This window comes from Cydia fagiglandana, chromosome 11 (assembly GCF_963556715.1).
Source record: "Cydia fagiglandana chromosome 11, ilCydFagi1.1, whole genome shotgun sequence".
Classification (NCBI taxonomy): domain Eukaryota; kingdom Metazoa; phylum Arthropoda; class Insecta; order Lepidoptera; family Tortricidae; genus Cydia; species Cydia fagiglandana.
The window spans coordinates 9750388-9762621 of record NC_085942.1 but is presented as its reverse complement, the minus strand read 5'-3'; the positions used below and the strand labels follow the sequence as shown (position 1 = coordinate 9762621).

Below are 12234 nucleotides of genomic sequence, written 5' to 3'. Positions count from 1 at the left end.
GAATCATATGTACGTCGTACTGATACTAACATTATTCACACTTTTACCTTTGAACGCACACACGTAGTGTATTGTGTCGGCTGTTGAGCACACAGACGCGGCTAGACATAGCAGGTTACGTCTGTGTGTCGGGGTCGACGTGACACACAACTGCCTACGCTAGTGTGAGACGACATCGGCGGCAGCCGGTGCACCGCCGCCCGCCCGTTTTCTCCCCGCTACGCGACTGCGAACACCGCGCCGCGTCCGCGTCATTGAATAACAAGACTCGCTCGATGGCAGGCGTCTTCCTGCCAATATGAAAAACAACTCTAAGACAAAACACGCGATAGTGGAATTTATATGTTATTCTTATTTCAAAAGTAATTTATTTTTATAGTGTTATTGCATTTAAAAACATATTTTATTTATTAGTGAATGATAGTTAATTATTGCAAAAGCGCTTACGGGTGTTGTAGTCTCCGTCTAGTGCCCTGTGATTGTTTTGTTTAAAGCCAATGTTGAAGCAGTTCGCGAAAACAAATTTTTAAATGTCAGTGACTGTGTGGATTTATACGGCGACCGTAAAAAATCGAGTGATCGATTCGATTTAACTCCTCAGCGTATCATCGTTAATCATTGGACACAAGCACATCACTAACTGTCATCAATAGGTGAAAAACCTACAAGAATTGTGGACGACAACGTTTCAAATAGTGAGTAATTTACATACAAATCGCAAAAAAATAGGAACACGCAAGCTTGAATATCACATATGATTATAGTAAATAATAACTTTGCTCCACTTAGGGGACTTACCGATGGTTTACCGTCATCCTAAGATGGTGTAAAGGATTACACTGAATCAATAATGTTAGTAAATGAATGTAGGCGAGTGAGAATATTGGGAGTGTTTGATTTGTAGTGGAAGGGAGTGAAGTGAGGCCCGAGGCACTCGGCAGAGTCGGCAGCTCGGCCGCGAGACGGCGGGAGCATGCCAAGTGATAAGAGGCGCGCCGATAGCAACGTCACACCCAGACGTTGTTTGTGTAAATTTAAATAAATTTTCATGACAGACAGTTCCGTAATCACCTCTCGCCTTAGTTGTGACAAGTCTTTTGATTATGTGCACTAGTCCAACAAATATGTTTATCAGAAGGAACATACACTTGAGTTATGTAGGTAGTTTTCTTGTGATTGTTTGGTTATCATTATCAGGCTTAATATGCACCCAACAACTTCAGTCCTTGTTATGATTTACCTCTAATTTATGCATTCTGAGACATCACACAGACCAACAACTTAGTATAACAAAATTATAGAGCAATAACATTGTATTATTTCAATTTAGTTAGTTGTTTTTACTAAATGTTTTCATTAATTGAACCAGTGGCATCAAAGAGCACAATTAAATTCTGTCATTAAATATTTTTTCCCCTTGAAACAACTGATAACTAAACAAAATATGTATTTAAATTCATGTGATCCTTATTGACTATCTTCGACATAATTGAGTCAACGCTTAATGTTATTCAAAATTCTCAATACTGATTTTGTGTTAATACTCCTAAAGCATGTTAAGTACTTGTTGCATAAATATAATGTTATTGTATTGAAGATAGGGCTCATAGTGGAGATAAGAGACAAATTAAGTATATTAAGTATATATGTGACACTAGCCACTAAATATAAACACTGTAAACAAATGCATTCACTAGACATATTAGATAGATATAATAGACATCTTTGATACATTTGAATATGCACATACTATGCATATTCAACATGTTTTGACTAATTTCTCGGGGGGCTCGTTATATACAATGTAGTAGGCAAGTCATAACATTTATTTGCGCTTTTGGACAACATAATAAGTACTTAGATTGTAGTACACTGAGAGAAAATCATCACCAGGAATTAAAAAACAGTTCTGTACTGGGGGAAAAAAATAAATTTTAGTAATAATTATGGATGTTTCACTATTTCTGTAAAGTTTATTTATTTCTACAAACAGCTCAGTAATCCCAAATCTAATTTCAACAAAAACATAATAGAAATTGCAAGAACTAATAGAAATTGCAAAAGTCAATTTGTTCCTATTAGTTGACTCTCCTTGTCCCCGGATTAAGTTTATTTTTGTAATTCTAAGTGTGTTTTTGTTAGTCTTTTCTCTCAGTGTAGTTACACTAAATTATATTAAAGTAACGGTTAATATAAGAATAGTACAAATATTAAACTGAAAACCATTTCTATCTAGTAAACTTTCTTCTCTCGTCTGAACCAAAATTTGTGGCCTCTTAGTCACACTTATAAGTATGTCAAATGACAACCCTTTCCACTATCTGATATCTGATATGATTATGCGTATTGATTATAGTTACATACCTAAATGTCTATTTTAAGTATTTTAACATGTCTCTAAAATTCATTAATACGTTAGCAAATCTCAATTTTCCGGGTGGAAAGGGACTGATTATAATTTTTTATGAGAAACTAAGCATATGTATGAATGAAATTTGGCTATTTAAAAGTATGTATATAATAATCTTGGAAAATAATGTTTTAACAATTCTTTATTACCTATACTTTTATAATAATAGCAAAAATAGTATACCTAGGTTTACCATGTATTGGTAATACCAGTAGGTATGCTTATCTTTTACACTATCACTATATTTACACTTTTAATTAATGATGATCTGTCATGTTTAATATCTGAACCATTTCATACCTTGTCACACTGACAATCAATATGATAGTTGCTAGAGACCTCATACTATTGCCACTGTGACAAAGTACAAAATGGGTAGGAAATTAAATTCTTTGACTAGACTGTACCTACAAAATGACAGTCAAAAAATGGTACATATAAATACCTATAAACCTTTTCCAAGAATTGGATTTTAATTTTATCATTTAATTTAAAAATCAGCAGCTTTAATGGCCTTTAAAAGGCAGAGGTGAAAATATCCCCACCGTTAAATTTTGTGTAATTTAACATGTTTATGCTATTATGCCAGGGTTGAATGTTAAATAACTTTGTGAGCAAATTTTATTAGACATTTTTATCGTATTGTTTTTTACCAGACGGCAACACTATTGACTTAATTTTTTTACAAATGTCTTATTATTAACGATTTGTCATAATTATGCTGTTTACTTTAATTATCAGTCTACCTCAAGTTGAATGGCAGACAACTCTGTACTTAATTTATATGATTATTATGATTAAGTAGATTAGGTCAATATTTAAATTTTATGGACATAATAAATTTTTTAGGAGTCAAAATATGCAAAGTTATGTACTTACTACCCTACCACCTAGCTAGGTATATATCTACCTACTATTAAACACTAAAAAGCCGATAAGCCTAATCGCTCTACATTGTTTCTTCTATTTTTTTAATTATTTACCTTTATTAACCACGTACCATTATTGCCTAGGTTTGCGGAATTCATTTCATTTTACTACTTAAGTATCTAATGAATTCATTAATTGTAATACTTAGGGCCTGTGCACAAATCACGCGAGGTTTGATAGGGGGAGACACGAAAAAATCACGATAGATCACGTTGGAGGAGGGGGGTATAGGGAAACCTCACGTGTATTTTTTTACAGTAAACGAAACTAAGAAAAAAAAGCTAACACATGAGTAGATACTTTTTCTCGGTTTCGTTAACCATAAATCTTCACTCTGCACTTCAAAATAGCGAGTATATTTAACGAAAATAGAAAAATAAACAAGACTTTCTATATATACAATACTATTCATCTTATAATTAGGTCGAATGAAAAAAATTCAAAAAAATACACGTGAGGTTGTGTGGGGGGAGGGGAGGTCAAAAAGTAGCCGAAAACATCTCGCGTGATTTGTGCACAAATGTGTAAATTAAGTAATAGGTAGAGAAGGCTACCTATTATTTAATTAAAAATCAAGAATTCGTACCCAACTTGTTATCGCTTGTCATTAGATCAGCTGCTACCTAATTACCTACTAAATAAAAAATGTAGGTACCTACCTAGTAGTTCGAGCGAATCTAATTTAAATATTATCAATTTATCATTCGTAATATACTTTGAAAAGTAAACCGATATGTTGAGGCACATTAAACCCTCTGTTTAAGAATATTAAACAGGTAACTACCTAGCACCATTGGCAAAATTATCAAAAGGAGGTAAACATACCTTATGTTTTAAAATAATAGTATATCTTTTTATACATTTTTTACTGATCTTCAACAACAAGATATTAATTATTATTTACTAAAATGGGGCGGCTTAATCTATACCTACTAGTAATTAAGTTTTTAAATTTACCTTCAACGTTTCGAGGACGACGGAGGAACTAATAGATACCTACGCAACGTCGAATAAAGAACTATGTATGTCAACTTATCGATTTGACTTCATCGATGATCGATGTATTAAGTTTACCTACATATACATACATACCCGGCTAATATATATCGATCTACCAAAAGTCGCATGACTTTGAATCTGTCTGTACCTATTCCTCATATAGTTAGGTACTTATCTTCTCTATGTTACATAGGTATTTAAATTTGTTATTAAACGTTGTTATCTGAATTGAATCTAACGACCCCTTATTACGTGGAAATTTGTTCTAATCGCTTAGCCTAGAGCGTGAGAACGAAGTAGATATGGTGGTGGTAGTGGTTAGTGGTGGTAGTAGGTATGGTAGTCTTCTCCGAGACCACGGGGACAACGCCGTCCTCGAAACGTCGGAGGTAAATCTTAAAACTTAAATAAGCGATTAAGTCCCGTTGTGCAATTTAATAATGGTAGTCAGCTAACATATAGGTTACCTATATATGGTATAGGTAACCTATGTTAGCATTAAGTATACATTAAATAAACATTTGAATCCTAGATAATCACACAAAGACATCTACTTTTTAGGGTTCCATATGAGATAGTTTGGCCATGTCCACGGCTCAGCCCAGTGAGCGTGATTAATGTAAACATTAACCACGTGTTATTTTTTTATTTAGCAAAAGTGGTTTTTTGCTCTCATTTACGGTGTTTTTAATTTATTCAACTTTATGTGGATCGTACTGTAGTTGTTATAGGAAATCGTAAAAATTAATTTACCACGACATCGCAAAATTATAAAAAAAGGCCTAAATTAGCTTATTCGTTTGCAAAACATTCAAAGTTTAACCGATTAAAGCATTTCAGCGCAGAGGTTATGAAACCCTAGGTAACCGGCCGAATGGACCGACATGTTCTTAGCCAGTTTTTTTCTAAGAGTATAAGGATTACATAATATAAATCTAATCTCGTATAGTAAACCCAGTATACCCTGTGCTTTTATTTTTAAGTAGAGGGTGTGCCTACTTAAAAATAGATTTCCCGTACGGTGACATCATTTGCAATTATTTACGTATTTGCAAACTACATGCTAATGCCTCTAGAGATCGAGTCGTTTCTTCTTGCATTTGTATGCACTAATTATAGTGTTACAAAAATACAACTGACAAGTCAATTTCCATATAAAATAAGTATCTGCACAAAAACCATTTGCTGCTATATACTGCATGACATTTAATAAAAGATTTTTAAATGTAAGTCACAGTCAAGGTCAAATACTTACCCTACTGTCCCACACAAAAGAAACATTAAATGAGAAAAATAATGACATAGGCAACGACATTGAATACCAGCGATGGGCACTCGTGATTAAAATCGGTAATTTAACTAAAAATCCTCATGATTAAGTCATCCCCGATCCAGATAAACTAAATGTTGATTAGTTATTTAAAATAAGTGAACATTTCACAATTGAAACATCTCTTTCAAGTAGGTACCTATGTGTTAGAACCTATATATTGTTAAATAATGTATTATTATATCAAAATTCAATGCAATTCTACCACTAAACGTGGTTTAACCGTTCATCTGTCTAAGCAGTGATCAGTGCGCACGAATTAAAATCCTTTGTTTAATACAATACGTTTAAATTCGTTCGCTTCGACATGCGAAGGGTTAATAAATAGTGGTCCACAAATATGGTTTAATCTATTTTAAATAACTGCTCAAATAATTTCATCACTTTTCAAAATCATGATGGAGATTTAAAAATCATAAGAATTGATCTTATCGAATTCAATCAGATTGGTGTTTACTCGTGAATGAAGTCGCAATCAAGCTGATTTAATTAAGAATAACGTTTCCATTTTCAATGTTAGTTTTAATCAAACTAACTTTTAACTCTGATTGTAACGAATGTAACTCATCGTAGAGATAACTTTAAATATGAAATCTACGTATAGGTAGCCTTTATATATAATACATATAAAAATCATTCATGCCCCTTGTGAGTGGGTAGCCCTTAGCTCTAAGATACGTATCAATGTACCCCGGGCTTATAAAAAAGAAAATATTTCTGTCTATTTTTAACTTTACACCGATTTGCCCAATAAAAGCAATAATATGAAGCGTATCCTAATACATAAATACATAAAAGGCGTAGTGCGTAGGAAGGGGATTCCCTTCCTAATTCAAAAAATTTATGACACCTGTGCTGTCAACGCGGTAAGACACCCAGTACACTTAAAACATAAATTAGCAATATTTAATTATTTATCCTATTTTTATGAATAGCAAGATGAAAATGGCATAAGGGATACCTCTTCAGGAGGTTAGCGCTGAGGAACGGATATCAGACATTCGAGGACAAGACCGCTTAACCCTTTTTAGGGCTGATTTAGACGGCGTGCGAACTCGCATGCGATTTTCATTACATTGCGGTTTTTGATCGGTGAGTTGAATTGGACGTAACCTACAGTCCGCAATGTAACTAAAATCGCATGCGAGCTTGCGCGCCGTCTAAATCAGCCATTAAAAAGCGCTTAATAAGCCAAATGAAAGGGTTTTAGGTAACAGTACGGCTTTGGTAAGCAAAGTCTAACGAAGTACCCCTTCCAAAGCCCTCGAAAGGGATACCGGACTGGTCCCTTCTGGATGCATTGATAGTAGTATCATACTTGTAGGTACGTATCTATCTATTGGTAAAAGGACCAATACCTGGATATGGCAATTGGCTCTAAATTTAGTTTAAGGACCAAGCACGGAAACCTCTGTACCTGGTCTGTGTCAAGTTTTTTGTCCGTCCCCGCGTCCTAATTTTACGTCTTATTCCGGACAGACTTTCCGTCTATTTGTCTCCTTAAACTTCCCCGCGTAGATTATAGGTTAATATTGAGGTGGACCACATAAGTGAGAGCAGTGTGTTGTGATTTGCAGATGCTCTCGGTACAAGTGCCGGGGTGCGCGGGCATGGAGCGGCTCGGAGCGCCGGGGGGGCCGCGCCTGCGACACGAGCACAGGCATCACCACTCTGCGTGAGTATTACAACTTTCTCATCAGTTTTTGAACCTTTCTGCCCTCCTAAGCTATAGTTCGTTTTTTTAGCATTAAAAAAAACTTGCAAGAAGGTAAGCGATCTTCTTGACATGTCTTTTAATTGAAAAACGCTTTTTAAAAATCAAAAACAATTATTTATGAAAGCAGAAGAATATAAATGATCGTATTACATTCATAATTGTTACATATTTGCCGTAACTTATTTATAAAATGTGTTTTTCAATTAAAATACACATCAAGATTGTTTACCTTATTTCTAATGCTAAAATAAACGAACTATAAAAAGCGGTATTTACATTAAATTTTCATTGAAAATACGTCCTTCTAGCTTAGAAGGGCAGCTTTACAAGCTGGTGTGGTGACATTTTTTGTGTTTTACTCGATGGCACAATTTGTTTTATCCTCGCAATATAAGCACGAGCGATTAAACAACAACTTTGCCCCCTTGTAAAACAAAACAGGATTGTTGACTACTGAGACAACCCTTGGATGAATAATAATGTTAGTGGACCAAAGTCAGGGCTCGAAAGGACAGTTGCCTCAGAGTAGAGTAGATAATTAGTGTTTGATCATTAATCGATTTGATAATATACGCTACGTTAACGTTATGTAAATATTTTCATTCAAATTGAATTACCGATTTCAGTGATAAGAGGTCATCCATTAATTACATCACACGTTGAGGGGGGGGTCAAGAAAATGTGATTTGTGACAGGGGGGAGAGGGGAGTCGACGTCAACTAACATAGTTCGTTAATTAACAAATTTTTGGAATGATAATCATTTTTATTCGTTTAATTTTCTTTCCTCATCAACATCAGTTTTGGGTTATAAAATTGCTAATATTTCTTTTTTCAATAATATTTTGATCAAATATTAATAATAGGTACAACTTAATTCGAATGGCCGATTTCGTTGAAAAAAATGTGGCATCACACACTTGGGGCAAAAAACCTAGAAATTCGTGTGTTAATGGACGACTCCTAATAACCTGATAATTTTCTCAAAAAGTATAGGTCATTTCGAACCCAGACCAAAGTATCCAAAAAAATAACAATAGGGTAGGTATCCTACTGTAAACCTGTGTAATTATATCATTAATATCATCCGAGGAAATGTACCTACTTGCTAATAAATGCGCTTTGTCCAAAATGTACGCTCGAGAATTTTAGAAATAATTAGTTAGGTATCTCTTTCTGCATTACAATATGCCAGTCAGTCAGAAATAATCTCAATCATGTCATATATGAAAGAAAAAGTGACGAAGCCCTCCAGTAGTGAAGGCATGGTATAATAATATACTCCGCCTGGTACTCTCTTCCCGTCTTTTCTAGGTCACCTGACTGACACAAGCCTACGTCATCATGCGACAGCGCTATATGATAATATGCGATAGTATAGCGCTATCGGCCATGTTATTGTGACGTAGGCTTGTGTCACTTTGGGAAGAGAAGACCATGTTTTATTAGAGTATGGGTGACGGCCGGATTCGAACCGGCGTCTTTAGCTAACGATAACGCCATGAACCTCTAGGCCACTCCACCACTAATCTACTCTACTTAAAAACACAAATCAAAATCAAATATTTGATAAAAATAATTTGATAATGTTCTCAAATTTGAGTTGTGCATAATTATCTAATGAAATAACTGAAAATAACGGTACTACATGCGATATAGGTACTTACTCTTATTTGCGATATAGAGTTCATCGTTCATCATATTGAGGTCGGCACGGGCCGTTCTGGAAACGCCAAAGAAATTAAGATAACCAATCAAAACAAAACACTGCTCTTCTATATATTGCTGAAACTTCAGTATATACATATACATGTATATATAACAATTATGGAAAAAATATACTTGTTTCTTAACTTTTACCTACCACAAAGCCAAATTCTTTAAATATTTTAAATCTTGAGTTAAACCATTACCAGCTACAATTAACCTACTAGTTGAGTAATGAGCTGCAAAATGCTGGCACATAACTACCTATCGCTATATCTGTCTATGTCCGTGTATGGGCTCTGACCACGCCGCTAGCACGAAGTTTGCACTAATCTTACACGCGCATGCAAGAGATTTTATCAAATATCCAAGCTTCAAGCGAGAGCTGTTCTTGAGATAGTTGAGATCATGACAGACGATTTTACTTGCATTCTGGGCTTTAAACGGCGAGTGCCATACGTACTATGTATTGTATGTATGTAACTGCAGTTGGCTTGTGGTCGTTGGCTTCTGCAGAATAAGTAGAGTCAATGAAGACGTTTTTATCATGTTCTTATCTTTCGTATCAACACTGCACGTCATGGAAATAGTATTGCCTTATTAAAACATTCCATTTTAACTGTCTCTGTTCGCAAAAATTTTGACATGCTTTCAATAGCTTGATTTTTATCGTTGCACTTGTGGACCCTGTCACGTGGGATCGAGACAGAAGGGAATAATGTATTGGTATATGTTCCGGTCATTCTTGTCATACGTGGGAAATTCTGATATGTCCGTTTTTGACATTTTAGGACAGAGATGTTGATAATTAATAGTTTTATTTAAAAAAATGTAAAAGTAAAAATGATACATACAGCATTCTCTTATGCTCATTCGAGATGCCAATTGAATCCAACTCTCCCCCCTTACATTAAACTTCCATACCCTATGCCTAACAGCAGTCTTTAATTTTTTTTTATTACCACGAAGGACAACGCCCTTCATACTCTCGACAAACTCTTCCACTTTTATAACAGTAGGTACTTACATGTCTCAAAACTAAGCCACTCTCCTCAGTTCTGTGCCAATTTTACCAATGTATAGCTTACTTGATGTTTGGCAAAGTTATCTTCAGACACCCATAAATGCTCTGCGATTACCCACCCATCAATCATTGCAATTACCTTGACCAGCAAGATTAAAGCTTTATGTTAATAATTTCAGAGAATGGGAAAAGCAGCAGCGAATACAGGCGATGGTGGGGAGAATTCAAGAGATGGTGGAGCAAGACGCAAGAGCGCGATCTGCGGCCGCCGCCGAGCGGCTCGGCCTGCCACCGAGCATACAGTTGCCGGACGGCGAATACGGGCAGGACGCCCATTTGCAGTTACGAGTCCCTTATCAGGTAATTATCCTGTGCATTTCCACTGCGGTTTGAGAAAAGTGCAGGCGTCAACCAATCAGAGACACGAAGCTTGAGATGTTATTTATACGGCGACGATGTTACTTATTTTAGCGAATCGACTTCTCCATGTATCTCGGCTGCACTTAGTAAAACAGTGTCACTTATCAATTTTATCTATAACCCTAATCTAAGTATCTCATGCCATCATGTAACTTGAAAAGGGTACGGATAACAAACTCTGTCTACCCACTTATCTAGATAAAAAAGATACAAACACTGCGTGGCGTGACGGTAGTGGTTATCCATTTGATTTGATATGCGATACCGATATTATTTTTGCTAGAGATTTAGGGTTAAACTTCGTTAATTTCGGACAGTTTGAATCTGTTCCCTTGTTTTTTGGTACCTAATAACTATGCTACACAAAGCTAACCTCACATATGCCCCATTCCACGCTATCGTATCAGCGTATCATTAGTGACGTTAAGAGGGCAAGTGATACACGACATAGCGCAGTGACTCGATCCTGATAGGAACGTCACGCCTCGAGGCGTGATCGCAAGTCTTATGGAATCTTAACAGTACTTAATCAATAATGATCGGAGGAAGCCATTTATGTTAATTTGACGTCGAACATAATAACTAACATGGATCCTTATATATACGTTAAAAATAAAACAATAGGTACACTCGCTGTAAAAAATATTGTGACTGAAAGAGAAAGGCATCCTTCGAAATGCATCTCATTTTGATTACGGGATTAACTATGTCACGTGTATGCAAGTACAACGTGAAAATGGTTATTATGGTTACTTTTGTCAGCGAGATAGTTCTTGGATTTACCACTAAAAAAAGTAACTGTCCTTACCGCTTCAGATTATCCGTGGCCGCCGATGAGCGGTGATAAATCTGTATTTTCACATCATTAATACGATTGTTCGTTTCCGATTTCAGCAAGCCGAGTTGATGAGAAGTTTTCAGCCTCCACCGAACAAGTGCGTGAGCGACGTGCCCGAGTGGGCGGAGGCGCGGCGCGGGGGTGGCGGGTGTGGCGGGGGTGGCGGCGACGCGGCGGGAGGCAGCCACAAGAAGGACGGGCTGCTGCAGAAGGCCACGCGCTGGTGGGGCCGCATGGGCGCGCGCGGGCCCGGCGTGCCGGGCGTGCAGGTGCCGGTGCCGGTGCCGGTGCCGGTGCCGGCGCTGCCGCCGCCGCCGTGCGTGATGGTGCCGCGCCGGACGCCGCCCACGCCGCCGCCGCCGCCCGACGCGTGACGTCACCCGGCCCGCGCCTCCCTCTACCATATCACGCTTACATTCCATTATCGGGACGATCAGACTCGCCGAGGTGCTCGCTTGTCCCGGAGTATTATAGACTTGGTATTTATTTATTTGGGACTCCCGGCCTCGGCCGGACGGGGCCGCGGGGACGTTTGTGATATGTGACGGTCGCGCCCCGCGCCCGCCGCGAGCGACGCTAGTCTTAATACTTTAATCGGTTTAGACGTAGAGATAATTGTTTCTATTGAGAAGTTATGTTCATAAGACGAGGTCTCGCAGCCCGCTAGTGTGTGTAGGTGTGTATCGCGTTCGTAGCGTGTGCGTCCGTGTTCCTCGCATTGTTCTTGAGTTTCGCAAAAACTAAGACTGAAATAAATAAAAAAATATAACACTATAAAGTCTACATTGAAGTATGTTGTCTTAGGTAAATTTAATTCAAATAGAAACAATTAAAAGTATATAATATTTAATGAATCTTTC

General features: G+C 37.0%; 1 protein-coding gene across 1 annotated transcript in view; it reads left to right on the top strand.

Annotated features, from left to right (window-relative positions):
- Positions 1 to 11890, top strand: part of LOC134668661 (sterile alpha motif domain-containing protein 1) — a 48964-nt gene extending 37074 nt beyond the window's left edge. Inside the window, exons 4-6 of the mRNA XM_063526102.1 lie at positions 7247 to 7344; positions 10296 to 10476; positions 11431 to 11890. Of these exons, the coding sequence (XP_063382172.1) occupies positions 7247 to 7344; positions 10296 to 10476; positions 11431 to 11748 (597 nt within the window). The 3' untranslated portion in view covers positions 11749 to 11890. The remainder of the gene's footprint in view (positions 1 to 7246; positions 7345 to 10295; positions 10477 to 11430) is intronic.
- The last annotated feature ends 344 nt before the right edge of the window (positions 11891 to 12234 follow it).